Source organism: Moschus berezovskii, chromosome 5, assembly GCF_049115385.1.
Source record: "Moschus berezovskii isolate FMDL1 chromosome 5, NW_MosBer_1.0, whole genome shotgun sequence".
NCBI lineage: Eukaryota > Metazoa > Chordata > Mammalia > Artiodactyla > Moschidae > Moschus > Moschus berezovskii.
The window spans coordinates 52721246-52746556 of NC_142464.1; the positions used below are offsets into that span (position 1 = coordinate 52721246).

Consider the following 25311-nt stretch of genomic DNA (forward strand, 5'->3'; position numbering starts at 1 on the left):
GACATCTGCTAAAATTCAGAATCCCGACATTCCTTCCAGAACCCCCCCAAATCTGCATTTCTAAACAATCACCCCCTTCAAGTAATTCTACCATAGGTGGCTCCCTCACCCCAGCACGCACATTTGGGAGGTGGCTGATGAAGATGTAAGGGTGGCCTCTCGTTCACAAGGATTGGAGGTGAGTGGAATTCATGGGAACCCTTTTGGGGCGGATGTTTAAGAAGATGTGGAAGGTTTCTGGGTGAAAATGCAGAAGCAGCAGGAAGGGCAGAAATTGAAAAGCTTGAAAAAGGAGCTCACAGGAGAGCCAGGCGCCAGAGGAGGGAGCAGGGTGAGGACCAATAGGTCAGTGGGTCAGTGTGTTTCCCAGAGACCAGAGGGAGACGGGGGAAGACATTGGGGAGCAGTGAGCCTCCGGGCTCTTGATAGGCAGGCTTTGTTTTCTCAGCAAGAGAGAAGCTGAGGTTACCTGCTGAGAAAAAATGAGGGTTGAGAAGACCCGAGGAGGTTTGAAAGAGCCCCTGTGGATGCTTCATAGGGAGCTGGTGAGGACAGAGAAGGCTCTTGGGACCACTTCCAGCTGCGGAATAAAACAGACCTTGTACCTATTTCAGGAGATCCCCATTTCTTCGTCCTCCCCTGAGGAGCATCTCCATTTTAGCATCTGGCTGTTTCAGTCCTTGGTTAATATTTCTTTTAAAAGAATTTTTAAAAACTTCTTCTGTCAATAAATCACCCTTGTCATCCCTCTGAGATTGCCCAGACTCCCTCCACTGCTCCCCGCCTTCTTTTATATAATCTTAATCTCCTGCGCTATCTCCCCTTCACTCCCAGCCTCTCTTTTTGCTCTTTTGTTTTTACAATCCTCTCCATCATTTCACGGTTGCCTCTCTCCTTGCAAACCCCGACCTCGCCAGGCCCCCAATTCCCTGACTGCTCCCTGTTCTTGCTGGAAGCCCAGTCTTTGGGAAACTGTTCCTACACGGCACACTTAAATTTTGCTTCCATGTGTAGGTCATAAAAGCAGGGCCAGCCACGTAATTTGCAGGGCCCAGTGTAAAATGAAACTTCGGGTCCCTCTTGTTAAAAAAACGATGAAGAATTTGAAGATGGTGACTGCAGAGCATTAGAACAAATGCAGGGACCTTCTGAACACTGGGCTGTGTGTGACTGCATGAGTCGCTGGTCCTGGAAGCTGGCTCTATTTGCAACATTTGTTGCACTGATTTATGGTTTATTCACCATTCTCTGAACACTTCCAATTTTGCTTCTGTCATCTCTACATGCCACTTTAACTTGCTTGATTTTGTCTAATGTAGTTAACACGTTTATAGTAACAGAAGAACACATGCTCTTTTAGCTATTGTTCCTTTCCACCATCCTTTTTTTTTTTTTTTTTTGCTGATCTGGAAAAATGGCACGAGACTCCGTTCTAGGCCCCATAGGCTTGTAAGTTGATGCTTCGGTGTTTCTACTCTCAGAGCCCCAGAAAGCCATCCCATGAGGTTAAAACGGCATGAGGAGGTGTCTCCCCTAGAGGAGACTTGAGGACAGTAGGTTAAGTTCCCCAGACATGTATACCATCAAAATCAGCCAGGCAATATGCATGGCTTGGTGAGTGGCTCAGACTAAGCATTCAATGAGGAATAGCCAGTATTCTCTCCTTGTTGGTCCAGGTAAGTTTCCCACTGGATTCGAGGGTTCTCCTCTCCTTCCCTTAAGGCTTGCAGCCCACCTGGTTGCCACCTGGTTACCGGCTGATAGCCATCGTCCCACCGATCTCCCACCCACCCTGCACCCCAGGGTCTGGCCACCTACTTGTTCGTCTGCCTCTGGTGCTGGATGACCATGTTTTTCTCATGGATCGTCTCCAACAGGGCTGTTGCCAGAGATTTCAGATCAGAAATGGACTGTGGAGTAGCTGGGAGACTGCACCCATGATCCTCAGATAACAGATCCTGAACTAGGAGGGATATAAAATTTACATCTCAGTCTTAAATCCTTCTGGAATGATCAAATGCAAACCAATGTTACTTCTTCCTGGACAAGGAAGCTGGGATCAATCCCTGACTTCTATGTGCTACTCTGTTGTAATTGAAGAATCCACTTCAAGTGTCAAAAGTAAAATGAAATAAAAGTGTGAGAATTAAACAGAAAGAAGGAGTCCTTGTGGACTTTCGCAACATTTTTTTTTAAAGGTAATAATCTTTTGCATCTGTCTAGTATTTTATACTTCAAAATGCTTATACTGACTAATTCGAGACTTCAAATTTAAAAAAGAACCTGGAAATGTTATTTATTCCCATTTCATGGACAAAAAAGCAAGGTGCTGATGGATTAAAACCATTAGCTGAAGGTTACCTTCTTTGAGGTCTATTCATTCAGCCACCCTTCTTCATGTTTTCTTGAGTATCTGCCTGTTACATGCCTAGCGTTATGCTGAGAACTGGGCTGTGTGCATATGTGTGCTCAGTTGTGTTCAACTCTTTGTGACCCCATGGACTGTAGCCTGCCAGGCTCCTCTGTCCATGGAATTCTCCAGGCAAGAATACTGGAGTAGGTAGCCTTTCCCTTCTCCAGGGGATCTGCCCAACCCAGGGATCAAACCCAGGTCTCCCAGATTGCAGGTGGATTCTTTACCAGCTGAGCCACCAGGAAGCCCAAGAATACTGGAGTGGGTAGACTATGCCTTCTCTGGCAGATCTTCCCTGGGGAATTGAACTGGGGTCTCCTGCATTGCAGGCAGATTCTTTACCAACTGAGCTATCAGGGATTGGAAATTTATTTTATTATGCTGGACATTTATGTTGTTTCCAATGTTTTTTTTCCTTATAATTAATGAAGAAGAATTTTCTTGAAGCTAAATGCTTGCATGTCTGTAATCATTTCTTATTGGCTCAAAGGTGATTGGTTTAAGACTTTTTATAACAGATTGCCAAATGGTTCTCTAGAAAGGTTTGGCTGACTGACTGCTCTGCCAAGGTGCTTGAGCTTGGCTGGCATTCCCCACAACAGTGATAGGACTGGGTCTCAACATTCAGAGATGTTTGACTATCAAGGGTATACACAGCTGTACTTAGATGGGCTACTCCACATTTCTATAGAGTACTGTAGTTTTCTTTGTAAAAATAATTCTAGGGTATCCTTTTCTAGTTGAGGGGAAAAAAAAGAGTTGCTTGGAAAAGTGCCTTGATTATTAGGCAGGCTGGATTCAGCACCTTTTTTTTTTTTTTAATTCACCATAGCTCTTATGAGGACTACCACGTGATCCTTGCTGGTCTGCATTGCCAACAAGCCCAAAACAGGCCAGCCCAGCACGGTCCACTTGAGTCTCACGTTTAAAACTGAATCCCCAAATATTAAGTGTCAGAAGCAAGCGCTCTGCTATTTATTCCCCTGTTCATGGAAGATCATTATTTTTCATTGGAATCGACAAGAAGGAGGAACGAGATTGCAATCAATAAAAACTTCTTTGAAGAAAGGCATGCGTGCCATGATAAAATGATTTCAGTAGCTAGGAGACTTTTCTAGTCTGATCACAGAGGCCACGAAAAGGAGAAACTCAATGAGGATGGAACAGACACTTGGGGATGCTGACCTGGTGATTACAGAAGGGAAAACATTCCAGAAAGGAGAGTACAGGTAGATGAATAGATGCAAATGGGGTTCGGTTATTGGAGAAACCTTTAATGCAACAGATCTCCAAGCAGGGTACCCAAACCAGCACTGCATCAGCTGGGAACTTTTTAGAAATGCACGCTTTCTGGGCTTACCCTGCTGCTGCTGCTGCTAAGTCACTTCAGTCATGGCCGACACTGTGCGACCCCATAGATGGCAGCGCACCAGGCTCCCCCGTCCCTGGGATTCTCCAGGCAAGAACACTGGAGTGGGTTGCCATTTCCTTCTCCAATGCATGAAAGTGAAGCCCACTAAATTGGAAACTCTCAGGTAGGACCCTGTAATCTGTGTTTTAATAAGCCCTCCAGGCAATGATGATACAGGGGGAGGTTTGGGGGTGACCACTCTAAGGATTGGGTTTCCTAAGTGGTTCTGGTGATAAAGAATCCATCTGCCAATACAGGAGATGTAAGAGACACAGGTTTGAGCTCTGGGTCGGGGAGATCCCCTGAAGGAGGGCAGGGCAACCCACTCCAGTATTCTTACCTGGAGAATCAACATGGACAGAAAGTGCCTGGCGACCTACAGTCCATGGGGTTGCACAGAGTCGGACACGATTGAAGTAACTTAGCATGCACGCATGCGCACTCTAAGGATCACTTCAGTTCCTAATTCACAAACTGAGATGTGGACCCACAGCACCAGCATTCTGTGATCATACGTGGTCCCTCCCAGAAAATGACCCCTACCTTGCTTTGCAGACAGGACTCCAGTCAGAGCACTGCTGCTGGATTTGCTCTGGCCTTTTGAGTTTTTCCGTCTCTCAAGAGCATTCTAAGCAGCATTGGGAGAAAACAAAAACCTCTGTCAGAAAAGCCAATAAAGGAAAAATACCTAATTCTGGTAGATGCATCCTCCCCTCCAGCACACAAGAACTCTTTAAAACTCTAAATGCTGGCCTCACGTTCAAAATTCAGAGTCCTTGCCAAAGAGTTCTGATTTTTACGGACCTGGTAAAGAGTTTTTTGCTTTTTTTTTCAGTTGGTGCCCAGCATAATTACAGCAATTACATCCTCCTATATATAGAAGATACTCAATGCATATGCGTTAAATTAAATCAAATCTGAAACAAGAACTGAGTCTAATGTGTGAAGTCACTAGTTATGGAAACCCCTTCCGAATAGACATGAGATAGAGGCTGGGTTAAACTTTCATGGAAGAACTGAATAAATGTTGTTAAGTGAATGCATACACGTGTTTTTAAAATTATGTATTAATTATACAATGTTAAGAGCTATGTGTATATATAGATGGGTATAGACTCAAGCGTGGCCCCCACAGAATGGAAAAGGAAGGATAGCATAGAGACTTCCCAGAAAAAAGCAGACGTCAAAAGTCAGGAAAATGAGACGGCTCTCCCCAGCATCTAGATGACTGTAAAACTTCACCCTCAGGAAGAGAAGTCAATCTATTTTCAAAGCAGAGAAACCCAGGAGATTTTGCTAATTATAACACTTACAACTAACATCTGCAGAAATAGGATATTATCTAACTAATGGCGCTGGAGTTAGACTAAATAACAGTGGGGAGAATTTAAACATTCTGTCCTTTCAGTATGACGTGACATTATCATTTGGATTATGATTTCCCAATCTTTGTTTTTTCATCACTCAGAAATAATTTTCTTATGGATGATTAGGAGACAAAGAGCATCTGATAACAAAACACTGTACAGAAAAGCTGGAGAGGAAACTCAATTTAATATAGACCGAGGCTATAAAGTGGTTGCATCCAGCTTCTGGTGGTCTCCGTGTGCCCTGTCCAGGTAATAGAAGGAGCTCTTGCAAAACCTGTTTTTGTTGTGTTTGCTGTTTGGGGGCTTAATTTTCACCGGTTCCTCATTTTAAGCTCTTACTGAATTATCTGGAGGGCAGGCAGCCCTAGAATATCTTTGGCACATAAAAGAGAATTAAAATAGAATGACATTTATATGTACAATAGTGAATCATCACCATCACTGTCATAATTTTCTACCTTGTATTTGGCAATGCTAGATTTCAAGAGGTTGACCTCTTCGTGAAGTTGCTTTAATCTCTCTTGAAGGTACCTGGAAAAGGATACATACAACTAGAAAGAGTTTGGGAGCAAGATAAAAATCATATACTCAAACATAAGGGGCAAAATGGAAAACCACACACCTGAAGAACCACCTTTTACATATAATGCCTTCCCACCACCGAAAAGAGATAAAGTGCATCTTGGTGACTTCTTCTTAAATGGATGTGATGAAGGTCAAATATTCCCAAGTCACCTAAACCTCACTTCAGAACAGCCCTCTGCAGAGATCCCCTAAGGGGTATCAACACAGTTTTCAAATAATTCTCATTAAGATGATTCCACTGGGAAGCAAAGCAGGAAGAGGCGACACCAGACACGCTGTTAAGTTAGTCGCATACACACACGGAAATTTGCCTCCAGGAAAAGAAACAGCTGAGGGAATTCCTCAATTTATTTTCTTCTTCTTTTCTGTCTTCTTGATAACAATAACAAGCAGCTTTCACTGTTCCCTACTCTTCTCACCCAACTGGAGAAGGCAGGGAAAGACCGCATGTATGCAGCTTGTAAGCATTTGGTTGTTTTTTTCTTACTTTTACAACTAATGGGTGACATTAATATCATTGCTTTAGAGCTGGGACTTTCCTTTCATTGTAAGGCAATTTTATCAAATGTAAATAGGGCTGCAAATAACTCCCGGCCTGCAGGCAAGTGGAGGGCCAGCACCCTATGACCACAGGCCAGGGCCTGGGCACTTGCCTGTTCTCCATACACAAGGCGTCCACATCAATGATACGGTTCTCGTGGCCACTCAGGATGTGGTTCAGCTCCTGGTTGAGCCTCTCGACTTTGTCCTGGTAGGAAGACCGCTCTTCTCTAACATCCTGAAGCTCATCCACAGAGGCCTGTAGGTCATGCTCCAGAGACTCAATCTGAAACCAAAAGAAGTGCCCTTACTTACGGAGTTATGCAGACACTGGCTTTAGGGTTAGAGAGAGAATCTTCTATTTTGCTGACTGACTTTTAGAGAGCTTATTAATGCCAGCCACCTTCTATAAAACCATAAGTGCCACATACTGGACTATGATGAAAGATAAAAACAAGGAGATGACTTCTAGCAGGCACTTACTATATCCAAGATGAGACAGACGTGGCAGCTTGGAAACACAGAACTTCTTGCTCACCAACTGCAGCCTGCCCTAAAGCCAGAGGCTCGGAGAGGGCAAATTGGTAACAATAGCCAGTGTCTTACAACTACTTTTTCAAACCACTCTAGACCCAGAAATCTTGTTCTGTTCTTCAAAATCACTTAGTAAGACAAGAAAAACAAAGTCGAGGCTCTCTAAGCTGCTCCCTAACTAGGGCTCGGTACCTGTTGAGATGTAGACTAAAAAGTATTGCTCAGTATGTCAGCTGAAACTTGCAAATTAAGGCCAGTTTGTCATGTTTGTTCATTCCCTGTCTATCCTGGGCACGGGGGATGTTTCTTGCTATGTTCAGAACAATGACACCCAAAGCAAGACAGCAGATCTGCTAGAAGCCAAAAACAGAAGAGATCGCTTGAGAACTTAGCAGAGGACGGAGGGAGTAAATGCATTCAAACTGTATCCTTCTTCCTCCTCTGACCACATCCCAGACACCCCACACTCTCCGAGCAATGGGGCACAGTCTACTCTTCTCTGTGTCATCCCCAGGTGTGTGAACACCCCCCCCCCACTCTTAACAGATGTTGATGATAACCTGTTCCTTTGCTCTCTCCAGCTGCTGAACCAAATCTTCACGCTCATGGGCTGCAAAGTGCCGCACGCCAATTTCTTCATCTCCCAGCCTCTGTTTGGCAATTGTCATCCTCAACAGCTGCATTTTTGATCGGTAGAAAAAGAAGAGGAAGAGGGAAAGAGAGTTCAAATGAATAGATCTAAACAAAACCCCAAGCCTACTTAGGCAGAAAGTGTTGGAAGAAAAGATTTTTCAGGAAATACTGGGGAAAGGCACAAGACAAAGAAATTTCTTACCAACATCATTAATTCAATTAAAAAATTCATATTATATTCTGTACAGGCATGCCTAAACACACATGTCCACGCATTCACCTATAAGGCTAATGGGAACATAGGGCTGGACATCTGAAGATGGATGTCCCGTGTAGCCCTACCACAGTGAGGGAAAAAACTCTGGGTCTCTTTTAAACTTCAGTTCAGTTCAGTTCAGTTCAGTTGCTCAGTCGTGTCCGACTCTCTGCGACCCCGTGAATCACAGCACGCCAGGCCTCCCTGTCCATCACCAACTCCCGGAGTTCACTCAAACTCATGTCCATCGAGTCGGTGATGCCATCTAGCCATCTCATTCTCTGTCGTCCCCTCTCCCGCCCCCAACCTTTCCCAGCATCAGAGTTTTTTCCAGTAGCAAAGATTAAAAAAATGATAACACAATGTTGCAAAGAATCTGCTAAGATGGGCAATCTCCCACATTCTTGACATTTAGGCTATGACATATTTGAGGACCTTATTTGAAAACTAGTCAGCTGAACTGCACAAATATTTATTGTGCAACTACTGTGAGCAAAAGCATCATGAAGATCAGCAGACCATGTTACAGGCAGGCGGAACAGCTTGCACAAAGGCCTGGCAGGGGACACACAGCACTTAGTATACAGATGACCATGTTTGATGGAATTCTCATTTCAAAACTCAAGGGTTTTGTCTTTGTATACCTGCATAAAGCACATTTACTTATAGCCTTGGAATCAGCATTCATGGTGCTTTTGCATGGGTGGATGCTTGCATGCTCAGTCACTAAGTCATGTCTGACTCTTTGTGACCCCGTGGACTATATAGCCCACTAGCCTCCTCTGTCCATGGGATTTTCCAGGCAAGAATACTGGAGTGGGTTGCCATTTTCTCCTCCAGGGGATCTTCCCAATCCAGTAATTGAACCTGTATCTCTTGCATTGGCAGGCAGATTCTTTACCTCTGAGCCACCTGGGAAGCCCTTGGAAGTGGATATGGGCAGACAAATGCAGAGTTGCAAACAATGGGAAGTGTCCCACAGGGAAGTTCCCAGCTAAGATCATTATGCTTTCTTGTTTCAGCTCATATTATAAACAAGTGTCCTTTTCATGGTCTCATTTGGGCCCCTTTTCTTCCCTCACGTTTTTGTACTTTCTCTCACTGTTTTGCTGTTTAAGAAGACCCCACCCTTGAGCTGTGCTGGAGTGTTGTTTGGTGTTTCTGAGCACAAGAGGCCACGATGTGCCTTACACAGAATATCTGTGTGTTAGATAAGTTTCATCCAGGCATGAGTTACAGTACTATTGGCTGTGAGTTCAATGATAAAGAATGAACAATGTAAGTTAAATAAAGTTACTTTAAACAGAAACGTGTAAAACATATATTGATCAGGTGACAAAGTGCTGTGATGAGAGGCTCAGAGGAACCTAATCTCCTATTTCCCCTAGGAACAATGGTTCCATATTCCCTAAATCAGTGTTTGCAGTGATTTTAGAGAATGTAACTACAGCAAGTGTCCATTGGCTATACTTGGGGGGGAGAATGGAGTTTATGTCAGAACTGGTTAATTCACCTGAAAGTTGGTAACGTGAAAACACAAATTCTTGACTCAGGACTTTCAGAACCCCAAGTGAATGAAAGACAAACAGCTAACCAAATAAGAAACACTTTCAGATCAAAGAGTCTAGGAACAGGAAGGCCTGTGCCTTTTTCTTTGGCATGAGGCAACCGGCATGCCACATGGCTTTGAAAGCAGGGTGCTTTTCCTTGTATGTGACAAGCCAGATTGACAGCCTGAACTTTAAGTAATAAAACACCACTGTGGTTTCCCATTCACAGTACGCTTCGCCGAACACTTAATTTAGAATCACACAATTATGTTTGCTTAATGCCAATTAATTATTAAACATGTTTATTGAGGTCTGACAGCCATAGAAGAGAGTCATCTTTTATATACTGGATGCCTGTTAAGCTTCAATAAACATGTTAACAATCATTTGGTGTTTAATGTGCATACAATATCGACAATTAAATCTCAGGGCTGGGCTGGATGAAACACTTGTTTTTAAGAAGTGAGGCCCAAGTTGGTGATAGCTGGATCACTGATTGGGTCTGACACTCAACGTTCAATTGGCTGAAGGGGTCCAAAGGGGCCACGAAAGCAGGGACAGAAGCCCCAGGGAGATTGCTCTTGTCTTCCCAGCTAGAGGTTTCTGGAGTCTGCCTGTCTGGGGGCTGGTGTCCTGGGGTCAAGTTTGAGAGCTGTGCAACCTCAGGCTTATGCCTAAACTTCTCTTAGTATCTTTTACTGTAAGAGTACAACAGCAGCAGTACAGCTTTTTACTCTCCAGGGTGCTGTAACTGTCGGGCCCAGGGTAGGCTGCACCCAAATGTGCCTCAATGGCATATTGATTATTTTGAATTAAAGTTACTTAAGAAATGGCCAGGAGGGACACTTGGCACTTAATAAGAGGGGCTCTGACCCTCCTTTCTGTCACCCGGAGAGCAGGAAAAGATCTCTCTCAGGTGGAATGGACTTGGAGACACAGAGGGGGAAGGAGAGGGCGGGATGAGCTGAGAGAGAAGCGCTGACATACGTCCTACCGTGTGTGAAACAGCGAGAGGGAAGTGGCTGTGTAGCACAGGGCATGCAGCCTGGTGCTCTGTGATGACCCAGAGCAGCGGAGTGTGGATGGCGTGGGAGCGAAGCTCAGGAGGGAGGGACAACCATATTCATGGAGCTGATTCGTGTTGTATAGCAGAAATGAATACAACATTGTAAAGCAGTTATGTTGTTGTTGTGTTGTATTGCTGTTGTCTAGTTGCTCAGTCGTGTCTGACTCTTTTGCAACCCTGTGGACTGTAGCATGCCAGGCTCCTCTGCCCATGGAATTCTCCAGGCAAGAATACTGGAGTGGGTTTGCCAGGCACTCCTCTAGGGGAATCTTCCCAACCTCAGGATCGAACCCATATCTCCTGCTTGGCAGGTGGATTCTTTACCACTGAGCCACCTGAGAAGCCCAAAGCAATTATATTTCGATTAAAAAATAAATTTTAAAAATCTCTCATGTGAAAGGTGTACTCCCTACATCTGAAGGTAGAAGGACACCCTTACTGTAAGAGATAGGGAATTCAGGCAAGAAACCAAAATCTAAACAAACTCTGTTACTGCTTTTATTTACTACCCCAAGTCAAAACTCAGTTTATATTTTTCACTAATTGGGCACCCAAAACCTAAGGTTCTCTCTCCTGTCAATTCCTCCCAAATATATTATTTCTTTGTCTGAAAGTATAAAAGTTATCTGCTTTGGTCACTTCTTAGATCCCATGCCTGAGAGACCAGCATGAATTTCAAATATGTCTCTTTTTCTCCTGCTAATCTGTCTTGTGTCCAATCACAAGATGTCAAGAGGGGTGGAGGGGGCAATTTCCCCTCCCCAACACTGATCATGAAGTCAAAGAGTGAAGTTGTAGTAAATGAGAATTTAACTTAGGGCAATTCAAATGGATGTGTCCAGTTTCTGAAAAGATGAGGGGGAAAACCAAGGGGAAGAAGAGCAGGATGAAGAAAAGGGGATGGGAAAGAAATAATAATTTTAAACATTGGTGGCTCCCCCATCCCTACTTTCAATAGGGCAAGGTGAGCGAGAGACTGATGATGCACTGAGGCAAAATCATACTGTTCATGTTTATAAGTAAGGCTGCTGTTCAGGAGCATGCATGGCCACGTGCCTCAACATTATGGGCAACTTAAGGGAACTTCAAGGCGAATTTCAGCCAGACCCAAGCTTTTGCCTCTTACACGCTGACTTTAGAACCTAGTCCCACGTAAGAGAAGGTATTTTTCTCTACCATACTTAGCACAGCCCCAGAACATAAAGAGTGCTCGATCAATGTTAGCTGCTATTACAATCATGGCTGTGACCACTGGTGTCCCCCTACACGTGAGGTTCCCCACACATACACCCACTGGGGAAGTCCCAATTTTCTTCCGAGCTGGAGGAAAGCGAGCTGCCGAGCCAACGTTATCTGTAGACCTCAGGCAATGGGGTTGATTTCCCACCTTGGAAGCTGTTAGGAAGCAACTGCTCAGAGCACTTAATTTCCTCCAATGGGACTATCAAAACGGCACAGCCAGCCTCCCTGTGCCAACTCTCGGAGTGGACCAGTGCCCTGAGAGGCGCGTGCATAGCCATTAGGAGACATGTCCATTTGCTGATTTAGATGGAGACAAACGCTTATGAATGAATTACGGGTGTGAGTCGTCCGCTCATGGATGAGGTGCAGCTGCAACTGGGATGTGGCCGAGGCACAAGACCGCAAAACGATGGCAAAGGGCTCTGGGGCGCCCTTCCCCCACCCTGACGACAGAGTCTGACTCCTCTGCTAAAGCCCTGCTCAAACTCTGGTGCCGTCAAAGCCCCCAGTCAGAATGACTCACTTCCTCCTTGATCTCTTCTCTGGCTTCATCCCTCAGAGCCCTCAACAGCCTCTCCCTCATCTTGGTTTCATTTGCCTGAATCCGTTTTCCCCAGCTCACCAATGAGTCATCATCGACTCAACGGACGTGAGCTTGAGCAAACTCTGGGAGATAGTGAAGGATGGAAGCCTGGTGGGCTGCAGTTATGGGGTCGCAAAGAGTCAGACACAACTCAGCAACTGAACAATAACAATTTTCCCCAGGACCCAGAGGCAGGAACAGCCATTATTCTCCTGGCGTTACCTGTGTTCAGCTCCTGCATCTGCTCATTCTAGTCACGTGTCCTCAGCTGTCACCTAACCGTCACTGAGCCCTGGGTGACATCAGTTTTTTTGAAAGCGGGGACTGTCTTAGTTCATTCAACTGCTATAACAGACTGCCATACACTGTGTGGCTTATAACAATAAACATCTCTCATAATTCTAAAGGCTGGGAAATCCAAGATGAAAATGCTAGCGGACTGGGTGTTTCCTGGTTCATAGAGGGCTGTCCTTTTGCTGTGTCCTCACACGGTGGAAGGGCTGAGAGAGCTCTCTAGGGTCCCTTTTACAAAGGCGCTAACCCCATGGATGAGGGCTCCACCCTCATGACTTAATCATCTCCCAAAGGCCAAACCTAAAAATATCACCACAGTGGGGGCTAGGCTTCAACATATGAATTATGTGGGGGGAGGGGATACAGCTTATAGTATTCCGCCCTTGAGCACCCCCAAATTCATGTTCTTCTCACATGCAAAATACATTCACTCTATCCCAACACCTCCCAAAGAATTAACTGATTCCAGCATCAACTCTAGAGTCTGAAGTCCAAAGCTTCATCTAAACCTCACCTTGTTTAAATCACCCAAAGTGGAGTGAGATTGGAAGGCAGATACATCCTGAGGCCAACTCCTCTCCAGCTGTGAAACGGAGAGACCTAGCAAGTTATGTGCTCCCCAAATACAAAGGTGGGACATGGCAGGAGAGACATTACCATTCCAACAGGGAGAAACAGGAAAAAGGAAAGCATCACAGGTCTCAAGGAAGCCCCAAACCTAACAGAGCAAACAACATTAAACTGTAAGGATCAGGATTAATCCTCTCTGGATGGATGCTGCCTTCCAGGCCCACTGGTAACATCGCCCCCAAGGCTTGGCAGGATGGCTCTGCCAGGGCCCTGTAGCTCTCCTGGGCTGGGGTCTTCAGCCTTGGGGTTCTGGGAGGCCTCCTCTTTTCTAACCCAAGTGGAGGCAACTGTCCCCAAGAGCCATGCACTCCAGGCTTGTGGCAAAAGTGACAGCCTTGCTGGTCTCTGAATCACCTTCCATGTCATTCTTCTCTTGTCCTGAAAAGTAGTGCCCAGCCTCTTACTAATACTAATTAGTATTAACCTCCTTATCAAACGATTGTTTGACCAACACCCTTAGCATTCTCATTTTTTGCAATATAGACAGGCTGAGAATTTTCCAAATCTTTAAATTCTGATTCCTTTTTGCTGAACAATTCCATCTTCAAGTCATCTCTCTCTTCTCACATTTTATAAGCAGCCAGGAGAAACCAGGCTTCTTCTTCAACACTCTGCTTAGACATTTCCTCAAATATCCAACTTCATCACCTACAAGTTTTACCTTCTATAAAGTAACAGGACCTAATCACAATTCAACCAATTTTCCCTGGTGGCTCAGATGGTAAAGAATCTGCCAGCAATGCAGGAGACCCAGGTTCAATCCCTGGGAGAGGAAGATCCCCTGGAGAAGGGAATGGCTACCCACTATTCTCCAGGTATTCTTGACTGGAGAATCCCATGGACAGAGGAGCCTGGTGGGCTATAGTTCACGGCTCACAAAGAGTCAGACACGACTGAGTGACTAACACACAAGAAGGATGGCCTTCTCCCAGCATCCAATGACGTGTTCCTCATTTGTATCTAAGACCTCATCGGGATGGCCTTTAGCGTCCCTATTTCTACCAACATTCTGTTCAGGATGCCTTAAGTGTCTCCATGAAGACTGAAGCTTTCTCTCCAGCTCCCCCTCTCTCTCTTTTTTTCTCTGTCCTCACCAGAATTGCCCCTGCTTCACAGCAACGCTGTGAAGGACAACAGGCTTTTTTGAGCAGGAGCCTCAAAATTCTTGCAACCTCTCTACCCACTACCCAGTTCCAAAGCTGCTTCCACACTGTTATAGCAGCACCCCACTTCTCAGAACCAATTCCTGCCTCAGTCTATTTAGGCTGCTATAACAGAATACTATAGACGGAGTAGCTGATAAACAGCAAACATTTATTTCTCACAGTTGGAGGCTAGGAAATCCAAGATCAAAGCCCTGGTAGATCTTTTGTCTAGTGAGGACCCACTTCTTGGTTCATAGTCAGCTGTCTTCTCCCTATGTCCTCACTTGGCCGAGGGGGCAAAAGAGCTAACTGGGGTCTCTTTTATGAGGGCACTAATTCCATTCATGTCAGCTCTGCCACCCTGAATCACCCAAGTCACCTAATCACCCAAAGGCCCCAGCACCTAATACCATCTCATTTCGGACTGGGTTCCAACATACAAATTTTGGTGGGGGACATATTCCATAGTGAGTCCATAGTGAGGGTAAGAGCTATCTTGTAGACAGGACAGTTAAGTACAGCTGCCCAGCCTGTGCACTGCACAACTCCAACTCTGGGGATGGTCTCCATCCTTGCAATGCAGAGATACAATGCAATGATCACTTTCTGAAGAACTTTGAAAGTGCAACCCCCAGTTGTAGCTGGTATGGCTATAATCCTCATCCAATGACTCTCTATTTGCCAGAATTACTGAGAGGACTAGATGAAAAAATTAACAGGAAATAGATGTGAGCCCTTCCCCACCCTGGTCCTTGCATACTTCTGCAAATAGCACGCCTAGGGAGAGGTCAGCACCAAAAGTCATTTATTAAACATTCAGCTGCCGGTGCTGTGCTGGGTGACTTGAAAAACAAGTTCCTGCCTATCTTGTCTTTATCTATTGGTTTTTTCCACATCCTCTCCGACTGCCCCCTGACCTTTTGAAATACCCTTGATAAAATTAGACACAAGAGCTTTAAATGGCTCCAAGTAGGCAATTCTATTGTGTATACCAAAGTTCAAATTCCTAGACCTATATGACAAATCCAGTTCTAACTTTAAACAAAAGAAGTTGTCACTTGAAGAACAACGAACAAACACAAAACAGCAGTTTTCATTGTCCTCCTCCCAGGCTCTGGAGATCACCATGCACACACTCATTACTGTGCATTAATGGTTCCCAGTTAATGAGCACCCAGTTTGGGCCAACCAACATGCTAGAAGCTTTCCTTACATACGGTACCTCCAGCGACTTCACTGCAATGGGATAAATTTGGAATAAATCGCAAAGCCCTCCTGAGAGCATGAACTGCCCCCACCCATTTCTCGACCCCGCCTCTCACCAGCTCTCTTGTTCGCCAGCCTCTGGCTTCCCCTCAGCCCCTGCTTCTGCCTGCCTCTGGGCCTCAGCACTTGCTCTCCCCACAGGTCTGTGCAGAACCCACGTCTTTCGTCTCTTTCAGGTCACAGATCGAATGTCACCTCCTCTAGGAGGTCTTCCCTGAACACCACTGCTGAAGCGTTCACCTTCAAGTGCCGCAATGTCTTCACTGTCCTTCCAGAAATCAACTTGCTTATCTGCTTATCCCTCCTGCTGTCAGCTCCCCCTCAGGGACCTCTCTGGCCACATGCACCGAAATACCTGGTGCCCATAGCAGTGTCCGGCTAGCCTCAGGGAGTCCTCAGATACATCTTAAATACAGGAAGCCTCCGGTTTGCTGCTTCCCACAAGCCCAGGAGGGAGACACTGTCCGTCGTCTTCACAGAGGAGAGCCTTGGAGAGGCTGCAGCAGAGCTCTGAAGCCAGGGCTCCTTGCCTGGGGCCTGAGCTCAGACTGGGGTGTGCACTTCCCCTCACCCTTCACATGCCAAGCCCTGCCTTCAGTGCTTACACACTGACCCAGTAAGTCCAACAAGCATCCTGTGACGTACTGTTCCGAACCCCACTGTCAGGCGAGATCTGAAGACAGAGAGGTGGAGTGACTTGACCACGTCGCAGACCTTAGAAATGGCAGGGCTGGGAGTTAAACACTGGTGGTGAGGGTCCTGGAGTGAACACTGCAGCCTCTCTCCTCACCGATGACAGCACTCACTGCCTGGAGCACTTCCCACCTGACTTCCTTCAGCCCTCGGAACCAAGGGCATGTGGACAGGAATGCCTTCCTGACACCCAATGTAAGTAGTGCCCTCCAGGCTGCAGTCTACAGTGCCGTGCCTGTGAAGTCGCTCAGTTATGTCTGACGCTTTATGACCCCAAGGACTGTCACCCGCCAGGCTCCTCTGTCCATGGGATTCTCCAGGCAAGAATACTGGAGGCCAAGCCATCCTCCAGGAGATCTTCCCCACCCAGGGACTGAACTCATGTCTCTTATGTCTCCTGCATTGGCAGGAGGGTTCTTTACCGCTAGTGCCACCTGGGAAGCCCTATAGATCTCTAGCCTGCTGTAACTTGTTGACTTAGTACCTAGCACTGTCTGACATATTTTACTGTATTTAACCAAATACAAGATTTCGTCAACTCTAAGACCTACCATTATGCATCTCTAAAAAGGCTGAAAAATACCAATCATTACTACACGATACCAATAACTACATCAGAGATGTTCAAATGTTAAAACTGTGCCTCTCAGAATCAGTGTTATACCATGTATCTATTTATTTGCTCACTGTCCTTCGGAATAGAATAGAAGCTTCATGACAGCAGGAATTCAGTGGTTTGGTTTACTACGCTATTTCCAGACCAGAGAATCAGGTTTTCAATGAAGATGTGTTGAAATGAATTGAACCAAACCACTCTCTCTGAGGCAAGTACAACTGTTACCTCCATTGTACAGATGAGAACAACTGAGAAACAGGTCAAGGAACTGGCCCAAGATCACACAGCCAGAAGCTCCTGACTTATCGTTCAGAACACATTATTCCCAGGGGGACACAATTTAGAGAGTTGCACAAAGCAGTTTTAAAGCTGCTTCAATTCGTTTTGATTTTAGTGTAATTTGGGTATGTTGCTGTTGAGTCAATAAGTCAAGTCCGACTCTTTGCAACCCCAGGGACTGTAGCCCATCAGACTTCTCTGTCCATGGGATTTCCTAGGCAACAATACTGAACTGGGTTGCCACTTCCTTCTCCAGGGGATCTTCCCAACCCAGTGATTCCTGCATCGCAGGCAGATTCTTTACTGTTGGGCCACCAGGGAATCCCAATTTGGGTGTGGTGTACTGTAAAACAAGTCGTGGGCCAAGACATCTTTCAGAATCAGTTCTCTATAAAGTGTAATTACAATGCATAGTCTAGGGGATGAATATTCAAAATCACACTGTTTTGGTTGCCTGCTCTACCCAGGCTATAAGCTCATATAAGCCAGAACAAGCTTAAATATGGTCTCTGAGACCAAATTCATTTGTCTAATTTATCTGACAATAAAGCATTAGGAAATGTTGAGTAGGTCTGGCTGCTTGCTGAACCAACTGAGTGTTGCCTATGGTTCGCCATCAAGATCTCAGTTAGAGTAGGATATGATGCAGCCAGAACAGGTGAAGGGGTCTTCTCACTCATTTAAATTCTTGGTTCAGTTCAGTTCAGTTGCTCAGTCGTGCCTGACTCGTTGTGACCCCATGGATTGCAGTATGCCTCCCTGTCCATCACCAATTCCCGGAGTTTACTCAAACTCATCTCCATTAAGTTGGTGATGCCATCCAACCATCTCATCCTCTGTTGTCCCCTTCTCCTCCTGCCTTCAATCTTTTCCAGCATCAGGGTCTTTTCCAATGAGTCAGTTCTTTGCATCAGGTGGCCAAAGTGTTGGAGTTTCAGCTTCAGCATCAGTCCTTCCAATGAATATTCAGGACTGATTTTCTTTAGGATGAACTGGTTGGATCTCCCTGCAGTCCAAGGGACTCTCAAGAGTCTTCTCCAGCACCACAGTTCAAAAGCATCAATTCTTCGGCACTCAGCTTTCTTTATAGTCCAACTCTCACATCCATACATGACAACTGGAAAAACCATAGCTTTGACCAGCGTACCTTTGTTGGCAAAGTAATGTCTCTTCTTTTTAATATGCTGTCTACGTTGGTCATAACTTTTCTCCCAAGGAGTAAGCATCTTTTAATTTCATGGCTGCAATCACCATCCGCAGTGATTTTGGAGCCCAACAAAATAAAGTCTGTCACTGTTTCCACTGTTTCCCCATCTATTTCCCGTGAAGTGATGGGACCAGTTGCCATGATCTTAGTTTTCTGAATGTTGAGTTTTAAACCAACTTTTTCACTCTCCTCTTTCACTTTCATTAAGAGGCTCTTCAGTTCTTCTTCGCTTTCTGCCATAAGGGTGATGTCATCTGCATATCTGAGGTTATTGATATTTCTCCCAGCAATCTTGATTCCAGCTTGTGCTTCTTCCAGCCCAGCGTTCCTCATGATGTACTCTGCATAGAAGTTAAATAAGCAGGGTGACAATATACAGCCTTGATGTACTCCTTTCCTATTTGGAACCAGTCTGTTGTTCCATGTCCAGTTCTAACTATTGCTTCCTGACCTGATACAGGTTTCTCAGGAGGCAGGTCAGGTGGTCTGGTATTCCCATCTCTTTCAGAATTTTCCACAGTTTGTTGTGGCCCACACAGTCAAAGACTTCGGCATAGTCAATGAAGCAGAAATAGATGTTTTTCTGGAACTCTCTTACTTTTTTAATGACCCAACAGATGTTGGCAATTTGATCTCTGGTTCCTCTGCCTTTTCTAAAACCAGTTTGAACATCTGGAAGTTCACAGTTCATGTTCTATTGAAGCCTGGCTTGGAGAATTTTGAGCATTACTTTACTAGTGTGTGAGATGAGTGCAATTGTGCGGTAGTTTGAGCATTCTTTGGCATTGCCTTTCTTTGGGATTGGAATGAAGACTGACTTTTCCCAGTCCTGTGGCCACCGCTGAGTTTTCCAAATTTGCTTGCATATTGAGTGTAGCACTTTCACAGCATCATCTTTAGGATTTGAAATAGCTCAACTGGAATTCCATCTCCTCCATTAACTTTGTTTGTAGTGGTGCTTTCTAAGGCCCATTTGACTTTATATTCCAGGATGTCTGCCTCTAGGTGAGTGATCACACCATCGTGTTATCTGGGTTAGGATGATCTTCTTTGTCTATTCTTCTGTGTATTCTTGTCACCTCTTCTTAATACCTTCTCCTTCTGTTAGGTCCATACCATTTCAGTCCTTTATCAAGCCCATCTTTGCGTGAAATGTTCCCTTGGTATCTCTAATTTTCTTGAAGAGATCTCTAGTCTTTCCCATTCTATTGTTTTCCTCTATTTCTTTGCATTGATCCCTGAGGAAGGCTTTCTTATCTCTCCTTGCTATTCTTTGGAACTTTGCATTCAAATGGGTGTATCTTTCCTTTTCTCCTTTGCTTTTCACTTCTCTTCTTTTCTCAGATATTTGTAAGGCCTCCTCAGACAGCCATGTTGCTTTTTTGCATTTCTTTTTCTTGGGGATGTTCTTGATCCCTGTCTCCTCTACAGTGTCACAAAGCTCTGTCCATAGTTCTTCAGGCACTCTGTCTATCAGACCTAATCCCTTGACTCTATTTGTCATTTCCACTGTATAATCGTAAGGGATTTGATTTAGGTCATACCTGAATGGTCTAGTGGTTTCCCCCACTTTCTTCAATTTCAGTCTTAATTTGGCAATAAGGAGTTCATGATCTGATCCACCTCATGCGACGAGTTGACTCTTTGGAAAAGACTCTGATGCTGGGAAAGGTTGGGGGCGGGAGGAGAAGGGGTCGACCGAGAGTGAGATGGCTGGATGGCATCACCGACTCTGTGGACATGGGTTTGAGTGAACTCCGGGAGTTGGTGATGGACAGGGAGGCCTGGCGTGCTGTGATTCATGGGGTCGCGGAGAGTCGGACACGACTGAGCGACTGAACTGAACTGATCTGATCCACAGTCAGCTCCCGGTCTTTTTTTGCTAACTGTATAGAGCTTCTCCATCTTTGGCTGCAAAGAATATAATCAATCTGATTTCGGTGTTGACCATCTGGTGATGTCCATGTGTAGAGTCTTCTGAGGGTATCTGCTATGACCAGTGCATTCTCTTGGCAAAACTCTATTAGCCTTTGCCCTGCTTCATTCCATGCTCCAAGGCAAAATTTGCCTGTTACTCCAGGTGTTTCTTGACTTCCTACTTTTGTATTCCAGTCCCCTATAATGAAAAGGACATCTCTTTTGGGTGTTAGCTCTAGAAGGTGTTGTAGGTCTTCATAGAACCGTTCAACTTCAGCTTCTTCAGCGTTACTGGTTGGGGCATAGACATGGATTACTGTGTCATTGAATGGTTTGCCTTGGAAATGAACAGAGTTCATTCTGTTGTTTTTGAGATTGCATCCAAGTATTGCATTTTGGACTCTCTTGTTGACTATGATGACTACTCCATTTCTTCTAAGGGATTCTTGCCCACAGTAGTAGATATAATGGTCATCTAAGTTAAATTCACCCATTCCAGTCCATTTTAGTTCACTGATTCCTAAAACGTCGACGTTCACTCTTGCCATCTCTTGTTTGACCACTTCAATTTGCCTTGATTCATGGACCTAACATTCCAGGTTCCTATGCAATACTGATCTTTACAGCATCAGACTTTGCTTCTATCAGCAGTCACATCCACAACTGGGTGTTGTTTTTGCTTTGGCTCCATCTCTTTATTCTTTCTGGAATTATTTCTCCACTGATCTCCAGTAGCATATTGGGCACCTATTGACCTGGGGAGTTCCTCTTTCAGTATCCTATCTTTTTGCCTTTTCTTACTGTTCATGGGGTTCTCAAGGCAAGAATACTGAAGTGGTTTGCTATTCCCTTCTCCAGTGGATCATATTTTGTCAGAACTCTCCACTGTGACCCGTCCGTCTTGGGTGGCTCTACACGGCATAGTTCATAGTTTTTTGAATTAGATTGATTCTTGGTAATTAATTTCTATAATGCCCCAGGGTGAGAGCTTTTCATTAGAGTGCCCTCTTCATGTGGGCTTCCCACGGGCTAGGACATCTCCGTGCTTCTCTGAAGCATAAAGAGGAAATGTTTATGAAGAGCTCTCTGATTCCTCATCCTGGACTGTTACAGCTGAGCACTCTTTTTTTTTAAAAAAATAAAAAACAAAGTATACTTTAATAAGTCACTTGCATGATCATTGGTCAGTCTTTATTGGCTGGTGGCTTTGACTTAATTGGTTTGCTTGCTGAATCCATCCAAAAGTCCCATGTCAATAGAGGTACGTTCACAGAAAGGGTCTATCATTTTATGGTGCCAATACCAGACAAACAGAGTTATTTAAAGACTGTCAGCTGGTGTAACATAAAGCTCATTATTAAGGGCAAAACTTCATGTTTATGCACAACTGCAAACGGTTACATTTAAATTGGCCAGCAGGGGCCCAGTAAAAGTGACTGCCTGACACTGCCCACCCGAAGTTCCTTGGTTTTGAGTACCTCACATTGCAGTATTGTTTTTCTGTACTAAAAGTGCCGTAACCTGTAAAATGAAGGAAACATAAAAGCAAGTGGACTAGAAAACCCAACAGAAACATGAGATGCCACTCCTGGGATATTCTATTAGGTGCTTATTCCACAAGGGGTACCTAACGTGCGAGGAGCCAGGCTTCTCGCCTCAGTCTGTGTCTCTAATGGGAGGCATATGCCCACCTGGTCCACTGGAAACAGTTGATCAACAGGTAAAACGACCATGACATTCCTGGTGGAAATTCTGTACAAGACGACTCTGAGCTGATCTGGGCCCAGGTTGTGCTAAAGATACCAAAAATGTTTACCCTTCATGGAGTGCTTCCTGGATGCCAGACACTATACTACACCCTTTATAAACATAATATTGATGCACACACACAATTCTAATCATTAAATCTCCTGTTTTCTTTTCTTCCTAGCACTAAACACTGTCTGATGATTGTCTATCAGTTCAGTTCAGTCGCTCAGTCGTGTCCAACTCTCCGCGACCCCATGAATCACAGCACGCCAGGCCTCCCTGTCCATGGGATTTCCCAGGCAAGAATACTGGAGTGCTTTGCCATTTCCCCCTCCACATGATCTTCCTGACCCAGGGATCAGACCTGGGTCTCCTGCATTGTAGGTAGATTCTTCACTGCTGAGCCCTTTGTGCCTCTTACTGTTTCTTAAATTCTCAAAGACCTTCTTCCTCCTGGTCCCCTTTCCCTGAATCTTCTCTTTTTAGAATGTCTGCTCAGAAGCGGAAGCAGGAGAATGGCTGGGGCAGGAAGGGAAGCTGTGATTCTCTCAGTGGGCTGCTTTCCAGACTTGAGGTCCTAGCACTGCTGCGTCTTCCCATGTAATTGGTCCTTATTCCTCACAGATGGACACACAAAGAACCGGGGCAATCCACCCTCGTGAAGAGCTTTCCCCAGGGTGATTTGTGGAGGTGTAAATCCTCCCTTCCTCTTTAACCTTTCAGAGGTATAATTATCAAGAAAGGGGAGGACGTCTAGTAGGCTTCCCTTTTCCCAGCTCTCATCTGGTTTGGACTGGGGCATTGTATCTGTCTGGGAGCCTCGAGAAATTATTGGGCAAGGCTCAGAGAATAGTAGGTGATGTTGATCACGGAAGCCCACCATCCACCCGCCAACCCTGTGTGAGTACCAAGCTGCTTGTAAGCCAGGGTGGCAACAAATCTTTCAAGAGGCTGTTTGAAAATGCTTTATGGCACGTAGGGTTACAAGGCTCTAGCTGAACAAATGGAAAAATTAGTCTACCTTAAAATAGCCAAGGCAAGTAATTTTCTATCACCTTGTTTCTTAAATGTACTTAACATCTAGAATCTGGGCTTCCCAAAATATGGCTAAGGGTCATCAGTTAAAATGGAAACTTGAAGATAAAAAAAAAAAAAAAACCTTGCACTTTAATAATTGCTTCTAAAATGATGCCATCAGCCCTTCTTTTCAGAATACGGAGAGTTAGGAATCAAATGACATCAATTATTATTTCTTGAATTTAGCAGGCTTGAGTCAGTGTAGGAGCAGGAGTCTTATCCCACATCTACTTAGGCTCAGCCACAGCTCTCCCTGACCCCTCCAGGGGTTTCCCAAGGTCTCACAGCTTAGGTTTGGTTTTCTTCAGGTTTTTCTTGAATGGAATGGTTTGCTTTCTAAGTCCTTTCTCCAGATTTCTAAATTAGTCTTTACCCCACAAAGCAAGTTAGTAATGACAACCAGAGGGGCAGTCTGCTATTTTCTTGTGTTTTCTTTTTCTCTTCTTCTTTCTTGAACTTTTTTGCTCTTCCTTTTTACATTTCCTTTATTCTTTCACTCATTCATTTATCCTATTCCATTGCTTCAATAAAGATCTGTTATTAAATTGATACAGCCACTATGGAGAACAGCATGGAGACTCCTTAAAAAATTAGGAGTAAAACTACCATATGACCCAGCAATCCCACTATTGGGCATATACCCTGAGAAAAACCAGAATTCAAAACGACACATGTATCTCAATGTTTCCCGCAGCACTATTTACAATAGCCAGGACATGGAAGCAACCTAGATGTCCATCAATAGATGAATGGATAAAGAAGATGCGGTACATACATAAATGGAATATTACTCAGCCATAAAAAGGAATGAAAGTGAATCAGTTGAACTAAGGTGGATGAACCTGGAGCCTGTTACACACAGTGTAGTAAGTCAAAGAGAACAAATATACATGGAATCTAGAAAAATGGTACTGAACAAACTATTTGCAGGGTAGGAATAGAGACACAGAGAACAAAGGATGAAGGAGAGGGTAGATGAATTGAGAGGGTAGCCTCAAAACATATACGTTACCACGTGTAAAACAGATAGCTGGTGGGAAGTTGCTATAACACAGGGAGCCCAACCCAGTGCTCTGTGACAACCTAGAGGGGTGGGATAGAGTATGAGTTGGAGGGAGGTTCAAGAGGGAGAGGATATACACGTAGACTTATAGCTGATTCACATTGTTGTTTGGCAGAAACCAACACGACATTGTAAAGCAATTATCCTCCAATTAAAAAATTTTAAAGATCTATTAAATAAAATCTATGCATCACGAACTAAGAATGCTTTTTCCTACAGATACCAGGAATTCAGCCTGCAAAGGGTTTACACTTATGGGAGGAGAGCCACAAAAGTACAAGCAGAGGGGAAAGAGTAGGACACTGGTGGTGTGTGCAGGAATGCCCCTAAGGGTTGGAGAAGGCTACATCTGACCTATGACCTGAAAGATGAGTGGGAGTTTGCAGAAGTAAAGGGGAAGAGTGTTCCAGACTGTGACAGCAGGTGCAAAGGCCGAGGCACAAGGCAGTGTGGCTCCAGAAAGAGGCTGAAATGAGCACTGCAGGGTGGAGGTATGAGGCGAGTAACGGCAAGAGATACGACTGGAGAAAGTAGGAGGGTTCAGATAATAGGGATCCAGCACACCAAGGTAGGGAGGGGGGACTGGATTCAGAGGTGATGGGAAGGCTGGAGCTGTGAGTGAAGCAATGAGTAGAAAGCAAAGGTGAGGTTAACTCATTTCCCACCACACAGTCATGGCCACCCTTCAACAGAGGCCTCTGAGCTTCTTATGATGGCTGGTGTCATTACTGAATGAGTCATCTGGCCTTAACGTTGATGACTGGGGGTGAGGGTAGGGGGAGGATGAACATGACTCACAGGGAGCTGAAAATAAACCAGCCCTATTACTTTAGATGCAAATGAGAATAAATAGAATTTCTGGGGCTCACTGTAGCTGGTCTTTTTTGAGGAGGAGAGGGCTGGATACTGAGATACAGGGTCTACTGAACATTATAACATCTTCCCTGCACCTCTTGGCAGGCAAATTACTTCACAGGCCATGAAAATGAGTCACTAAATCCTAAACCTTGGTTGAGAAAAGCAAGTTTGATAAATGTGTCCAGCTACTGGAATAAAGACCCAGAATGCAGGCAAATCAAGAAGTTCAGATGGTGCCAATGCAAAAGCAGCCCCAGACCTGCATTTAGTGTTCCACACACACTCACACACACACTTATGTGCATACACCCTCCCTTTCTTTCCTTGAAATACC

The 25311-nt window shown here is 44.8% G+C and overlaps 1 protein-coding gene across 2 annotated transcripts in view; it reads right to left on the reverse strand.

Moving 5' to 3' along the window:
* The window catches only part of CCDC149 (coiled-coil domain containing 149), a 116231-nt gene that overhangs the window by 25303 nt on the left and 65617 nt on the right, over positions 1 to 25311 (reverse strand). For both annotated transcript variants that reach the window (XM_088836266.1, XM_055435314.2), the window contains 5 exons: positions 7414 to 7530; positions 6433 to 6605; positions 5653 to 5725; positions 4368 to 4452; positions 1819 to 1963 (listed from right to left, as the gene is read on the reverse strand). In XM_088836266.1, the coding sequence (XP_088692392.1) occupies positions 1819 to 1963; positions 4368 to 4452; positions 5653 to 5725; positions 6433 to 6605; positions 7414 to 7530 (593 nt within the window). The remainder of the gene's footprint in view (positions 1 to 1818; positions 1964 to 4367; positions 4453 to 5652; positions 5726 to 6432; positions 6606 to 7413; positions 7531 to 25311) is intronic.